This window comes from Alosa pseudoharengus, unplaced genomic scaffold (genome assembly GCF_046254945.1).
Source record: "Alosa pseudoharengus isolate Yale_2024_CS ecotype anadromous, Long Island Sound unplaced genomic scaffold, YU_APseudo_1.1 YU_APseudo_1.1_scf_22, whole genome shotgun sequence".
Lineage (NCBI taxonomy): Eukaryota > Metazoa > Chordata > Actinopteri > Clupeiformes > Clupeidae > Alosa > Alosa pseudoharengus.
In genome coordinates, this window is record NW_027468680.1 from 28,722,804 (window position 1) to 28,730,303 (window position 7,500).

Below are 7,500 nucleotides of genomic sequence, written 5' to 3' on the forward strand. Positions count from 1 at the left end.
AGGGAATGGAAAAGTGTGGGCCTGGAAAGGCTGAGGGAGGGCCCGCACAGGGAAACTTGGCGAGGGGATTAGGGAATTTTATCATGGTGTACTGTGACCTACTCTGGTTTCTGCCCACACGGTGTCATATTCGGCCCCCCGCCTCCCCACCTTCCACCAACGCCGCCATCACCACCACCCCTCACTGAGTAAGACCAAGAGGGTGAGAGAGGGAAAGAAAGAGAGAGAGGGGAGAAAGAAGAGTAAAGCACAAGAGCTAAAAAAGAAGAAGAAAAATAGCTGCCTTTTCATTCTCCTCTGAGAAATAAAGAGATCTGTATTAAGAGCTTGGCAAGCAGCCCCTCCGTATAGTGGCAGGGAGATATGATAAAAGATAGGGTAATGGTAATCGTGCCATCTCTGGGGGGTTGTGGCATTGCACCGTGAGTGGGCATTTTAGGGCATGGCCGTGCCCCTGTCCCTCAGGGCATACTGTACACATTTGTTCTGCTAAAACTAACCCTGTAGCAAGCCGGAGATTCCAGACTGAATCAGGCCTTCTCAGTAATGCCCACCACCCTGGTCAGCCTCAGAGAGAGAGAGAGAGTTACACTCGGCCATTGTCGCCGTGAGCGGTCGCGTTGACTCGAGTCGTTGGCGTTGGACTGGCCCGGCTGTGTGTGAGTGGCCTGTAAGTGCATAAGGGGGCTTTAGCTGGGCGTGATACAGGAGAAGGCCTGGAGAGAGGAGGTTCATCAGGGAGAAGGAGACACACACACACACACACACACACACACATAGACACACACACACATATATAGACACACACACACACACACACACATAGACACACATAGACACACATAGACACACACATACACACACACATAGACCCACACGAACACACACACACACACACATACACGTACACACACACACATACACACACACAGAAACACACTATCCCAACCTTCTCCCTCTGTGGGTCATTCCTGCACTCCCCTTTCATGAGCGGCCACCCGGATTAGGTTCCACACTCTTTATCTCTCCCTGTTTTCTGGAAGGGGCAGCAGGGTTACCGAAGGGCCACTGAGAATGAAAGAGCGAGAGAGAAGGACACAGAGAGGTAAAGAGAATAAGAGAAAGAGAGTGTGAGACAGAGAAAGGGCGCAGGAGGGAAAGGAAGAGGGAATCAGTTTGGGGACAAAAAGGAGGAAAGGGAACAACAGCAATGAAATGAAGAAAGTCAAAGATGAAGGAGAGTCAAGAGGAGGAGAGAAAGGACAGATGAAGACCGTTGAACGAATGAACGAGATATAGCGGCAGAGTGCAGGAGAAATCAGGCCACCTTCGCCGTGCATTTGCCCCTCGCCCTCAATCAGGACTCATACCAGAGCTACCATGCTTTTACACCGCTGGTCCATAATCAGCTCCAGTTTCCAAACTGGGAGAGCTCATTCCATGAAGCAACACAAGCAGAGGTGTCCATTTCAATTCAGCGCGGCGTCAGATCCCCTCCCCGTAGGCAAGTGGGTTGGGTTACAGGGACAAAATGGTATAAATCTCAGTTGTCAGTTCATCCCAGCGCTCGTCGAATATGTTGAAAAATTTCGAGAACAATGAGCAGGTGACCTCGCGCTTGACCCGAGCATCGATAGCAGCCAATAGACTGTTAATCCTCATTTTAAATAGCCTCGGCGGTGAGTTCATTCAGTGCCGGTGTGGACCTTCGTGCACATGGAGATGAATGTTTAGCAGTCTGTTTGGCTGCTGTTATTACAGTAATGTTGTAACTGACCTTGCGTTGCCTAGACACAGTCCCCTGTGTACTGGTCTTAGAATCAGTAGAGACACCTACTGGTTGACCTGTGCCATAGCCATGTCTGGGAGAGGGAGTTTTAGAGGCTCACTTGTCTGTCCCTCAACTGGACAAATGTGTAAGTTCTTTGGATGTCATGGGGCTGTAGTTTATACTAAAACTTACTCTAGCAAACTTCAAAACAGCTGCAGTATAAATCCACCATCTGATGAGTGAATTAGAGTTTCTACATCAACATGGCCTCTTGCGTCTTGCATGATATAAAAAGTGTTTAACAGATGCATCTCAACACATTGCAGAAATGTAAACTGATGTGTCTCTCACCCAGGATGATGGATCGTTTGCGTTTTAATTGACAGTTCATGTTGTCTGATTGACAGTTGATTGACAGTTGATTGACATTTGAATGCTTGAACGTAATGACATGACTCGTGTCTCATCAGGTGCGGGCCGAGCGGGCCCACCCCTGGGCGGGCGAGGCGGGTGATCTCCATGGCAACCCGCCCTACTCCATGGTGAGCCCTTTAGTTTGTCAGAGAAAAATAAAAACACAACAATGCTTTAATGTCAGCTATAGGTGGGTGGTTCAGTAGCACTGTAGGAGCATCCCTGTAGTGTGGGTGCTTAAGTGCTTGATCAAAGGGAGGGGAAAGACACTAGACCTTCCTATATGTTATTTAGTTTCTTAAGTCTGGTTCTATGCTTCATGCATTTCTTTTTTTTTCATTGACATGTTATCTTCAAGCGTCAAGCAGAGCTGAGGCCACCAGGTGTTACAGTATACCTGTGGCACGCTGGGTGAGGGCAGCTTCCAAGCTTTAGGAAGCAATCTTGATGAACCCGGTCCTTTTCAGCCCTGTTCAGAGAACTACGAGGCAGCTGAGAGTCATTTCTTAAAAGATTTATTTGTTAAAGTGTTTGTTTATCTGCTGGTTTGTTTTCATTTTATGAGGTACCGTGTGGGACCTCTAGTGCAGGTTCATCTGATATTTTAAATCGTGCCACACACCGACGTCTTTCACAGACTGAAGTGGCGGAAAGGGTTGTCTGCCGAGAGCCGTGGCGGGCTCTCCGTGGTTTTGACCATGAAAGGGATGTAAGAATAGACTCCTGACTACCACCCACAGAGGGATGGTTACAGTCTCTGTTCTAAGCAGGAGGTCTGACTCCTCCAGAACCCAGGTTGTGTTGATGACAGGCATGACGTCGGCAGGTCTGATGTGGAACTGAAGAGACGTGAGAGGTCAAATTAGACAAAGGTGTTAAGTGTTCCTGAGCTAAACCATGGCTAAAAATCCGCCTTCCAATGTTGAGCTACATCCTGTACATCTTCAGATACTATTGTTCTGTAAACTCTACTGTACATCTTTTGTTTGCATTTGAGAATAACCATATGTGTGGGAGTTGTGATTCGCTGTATGTAGCATCTGGAGGGCTTCAGCCTTGTCAGTAGAAATAGCATCCGTTAGAGGTTGGTAGTGAACGGCAGTTGTTAATTAGGTTGTTTTTAGCATTAAGACATTTCAGCATCTCTACAGACTGACTTGCTTGAGCCCATCACTCTCTCTATCTCTCTCCCTCTCTCTCTCTGATTTGTCAGATAGAGATATGAGAGTTTGCATTATTACATGTCTGAGGTGTAGCTGGCCTTGACCGTCCAATGAGCATCGTTGTAAGCCACTGTGTACCTTGGTGTGTTCTTCTGAAAGAAACAAGGTAAAATGGTGATTCATGATTATTCATGATTTGCTTTTAGCTGCTGGAATGTATAATCTGGGATCATGCGTGAGTCCTTGCAGTAGAAACAGTCATTCTCTCCTGGAGGTGACGTGGACACAGCACAAAGGGAGAAAGTGCCGTTGTGGGCATCTTTTTTTTTTCTGGCTGGCTTGTTGTCAGTTAATTTGCCTTGCCTGTGTTTACAATGATGACTTCCAGCTTGTGTTGAATTGGTAGTACAGAAACCCCAGGTCCATGGCCAGTTACAAGGCCGCTCTGAATCTCACTACCCTCCCCAGTGAGTTAGTTTGTAGCTGTGCATTCCACCACAAGGTTCCCACTTGCAGACATGTTCTCATTTATGCCTCTTCAACAAGATTCAGTAGTGAAGAGAGGAATTTTCAGGCTGACATACATCTCTGTAGACAATAGTGAATCAGTAACAGACTTTTAAAATGTTTGCCATTCCACACAGGGGAGCTGGCCTTCGAATCCCTAACATACAGTACAAGCAAGCATCTCTAGCGCATCAGTGTGAAACAAAAAATCAAACTCTCATCTGTAACTCTAACCATCAACTTTATTAATCCTGTCAAGTAGATGTACTGTGGATCTTATATTTTATCACCAATAATCTGAAACCGATGAGAATACCAGATTTTATATAGCCCAGTTCAGTCATGAGTCGTAACCTGCTTATTGAACCAGTAAAAGCATCAGAGTCAGCGGATGAGGTTGATATACAGTGTTGCGAATCAGATGTTGAAAGCTAATATGATGAAACATTTGAATGTAGTCTTCAAGTTACAACCCTCTGGACACCTGTCTCTCTGTGGCCATGTTTAAAATGTTAAAATGTACAAAGTCTAAATCCCATGACTGCACTGTCCTGTAAAACACTGAAAAGTCTGAATCGATGAAGAATCATTTGGACATGACTACATACAAATCTGAATTTTGAACTCCATTTAACCCATTGATTGAACGGTTGAATTGCTGAATGAACTGTACCTCTGGATTAAATCAGATGACCCCAAATCATTGCTTACTTGCAGTGCAGTGGAATGAACCATGCATTTGACATCATTTGTGTGGGGGTTATTATTTTGTTGATGTTTTGCAAACCATGTTTTGCAGTCCTGAAGCCTTATATTTCCTTTTGTCCAAACTAACATTGTTTGCTGGATTCTCTTTTGTCCCCTAACAGAGTTTTGCCGAGAACACAATGAATGAGCTTTTGGGCTGGTATGGTTATGACAAGGTGGAGCTCAGAGACTCTGACGACATCGACATCCGGAATTATCCGGATGGGGAGGTTCGGCAGCACATCTCAGTGGTGAAAGGTAAGAGAGGAGAAAACAGGAATAGCACAGCAAACACACCTCACCTGATAAGAGATGGACACAGGGGTCAAGTCATTTGCTATTTGTAATCTATTGATTATTACAGTGAAACAGGTAAAGATTTATAAGGTGAGAAAGTTAGTCACAAGTTTGTAAGCACCACATCCAATTTTTGCTTAACACAGGCCACAAAGTTCAGAGCAAGTTATCATGATTAAGTCCGAGTGCTTTTCCCCCATTGTCTCCTCTCGGAGGAAATCCAGATGAGCTCAGCAGAGAGAGTGATCCCGGGTTCATCTGGAACATTCTCCCTGCCGCGCCAAATTGGGGGTATTAGCGGGATTTAAATTGTCAAGTGTCTGCAGCTTCTTGTGAACGCTGGTGCCCCTGCGAGGATTGGGACCGCAGGGTGACACAATGAGGAAGCGGGAGGGAGATTTAGACTTGAGGGTGCAGCGGTGGCAGAAGCCGCTACCTCACGACGCCTGCCCCTGCGCTCGCCCCATAATTACATTCCATCATCAGACAAATCCGCGACGCACAGATTACGATATTTTGTTATTGTCCACCGTCGTCACTGCGAACGTAGAGATTAGGGACAAAACAATCAAACCTAATTAACTCATTTATCGTAAATCCCCTCCCCCCCATCCCCACCCCCCATCCCATGTACACATTGAGTTATAATGACAAATGGTTTTGGAAATCTGTAGATAATTTATTCATCCCTCGTCCTTTTAAAAAATACCCTCTTGTTGGCTGCAGGTACAGGAAAGTGGCGTTTATTCAGTTGGTGTGTGTGTGTGTGAGTGTGTGAGTGTGTGAGTGTGTGAGTGTGTGTGTGTGTGTGTGTGTGTGTGTGTGTGTGTGTGTGTGTGTGTGTGTGTGTGTGTGTGTGTGTGTGTAAAGTCTGTGTGCTGTGGCGCAGACTCTGCTGGCCAGGCGGTGTTTGCTGATGGCAGTCTGTGCCTGCGCCAGAAAATGAACGCAAACTTGCACGGCATGCTTCTGCAATACCACAGGCCTGGATGGCGGAGGCGCCTCTCTCTCACTGTGCACTTGTGATTGCGCTGAGCACACTCGGGGGATGCTTTGTAAACACTGTCACAACACTAATCCCCCATCACTATCACCTCCGTTGTTTAAAAGATGTCCATGTATGCAGTGGAAATACTAATTCCGTGGTTGTTATTTGTAGTGACTAAGTAGAAATCTGAATGTGGCTTCATTTTGGAAATAGTTTCACTCTGCCTCGAAGCTATTTATAAAGTTTTCAGTCTTTCAGTCAATCTCTCCATAAAAATTATTTATAAAGTGGTTTCCACCACATTTTGGTTGAAAAAGTAATGCACACATGTTTAATTTGAGACTGTGCCGCTCCTAACAAAATATTGAGCCGGACCTAATCTTAAGAGACCATCTGTGTTCCCTCATTGCTTCTAGAAAATTCTTTGCCAAAAGCCTCAGCATTGGAGAACAGCACCGGTTCACCACCCCATGCCAACAGCTCTCGCTCCACACCTACCCCTCGGAATGGAGTGACATCAGAGCCCTCCTCCACCCCCTCCACCTCCACTCCCAGCACAAAGGATCATGGGAATATGCCTATCATAGTCCCCCTTATACCACCTCCAGTGATCAAACCGCCAGCTGGTAAGACCCTCATATGCTTAGACATCTCAGACATGTCTCTTGACGTCACATACATGTCACGACAACTCACACACAACTGAGTAGATCTCTCCACCTCTCCTTCATCCAGCAACTAGCATGTGAAATGTCTGGGTGTGACAACTAACCGTGAACGTCTGGATCTGTGTCTGTGTGTGTGTGTGTGTGTGTGTGTGTGTGTGTGTGTGGTGTCTGTGTTTTTGTCCATGTGTGACCCAATTTCAGTGACTTTACTTGCCAGCTAAACAATGCCTATACATCTTGTAATGTTTAGGACCGGTCACTGACTGAACCTTGAATGTTGTTGAAAAAAAAAAAACCCTGACTGCTGCTTCAAACCTAGTCGTGTCCCCCCCCCTCAGTGGAAAGTGCGCGTGGTCGTGGGCGGAACAGAGAGCTCCGTTGTGCTGTGGGAGTACGCCGAGGCACGGGAGACTTATCAGCTCCCCGTGGCAGGAACGTGCTGGCATCACCTGCGAGGAGTTTCCCCAGCCTGGCATGACCCTCCCCAGACCGCGTGTGTAGAGCCGGGGAAACAGATGGTGTGGCCTCGCTAACTATCCGACAAACACTGGCCAGCACGCCCACCCCTCTGCCCACCCCCGGCACTCTCCTCCCTCTGCGCTCCCCCCTTCAGCTGCTGAATTATTCATATGCCCTGTGAGTAGAACACAGAGGGTCTTTTGAAGTGCAGGTATGCCAGGAGAGACCGAGGCGCTCATAATTACCAGATTTTTTTTCCCGTGCCGACACGACTTGGGGGTGAGCGTGCGCTGCGGAAGATGGGGTGGAGGCCAGAGGAGCCCAAAGGAAAACACCCTGCCATGGCGGCCATTTTGTTTGAAAATATTTTCATCTTCTGAAATTACTGTGACGTGCTCCTCTCATGGTCTCTGCTGGGGTGTTGATTAACCTAGCTTGGTGGGCTTCTCTACAGTTGGTCTAAAGACCAACGAGTAGCCACTTTGA

At 46.9% G+C, this 7,500-nt stretch overlaps 1 protein-coding gene across 5 annotated transcripts in view; it reads left to right on the forward strand.

The window, feature by feature from the left end:
• The window catches only part of sobpa (sine oculis binding protein homolog (Drosophila) a), a 74,833-nt gene that overhangs the window by 30,729 nt on the left and 36,604 nt on the right, over positions 1 to 7,500 (forward strand). For all 5 annotated transcript variants that reach the window (XM_076299602.1, XM_076299600.1, XM_076299604.1 and 2 more), the window contains 3 exons: positions 2,242 to 2,313; positions 4,725 to 4,860; positions 6,304 to 6,513. In XM_076299602.1, the coding sequence (XP_076155717.1) occupies positions 2,242 to 2,313; positions 4,725 to 4,860; positions 6,304 to 6,513 (418 nt within the window). The remainder of the gene's footprint in view (positions 1 to 2,241; positions 2,314 to 4,724; positions 4,861 to 6,303; positions 6,514 to 7,500) is intronic.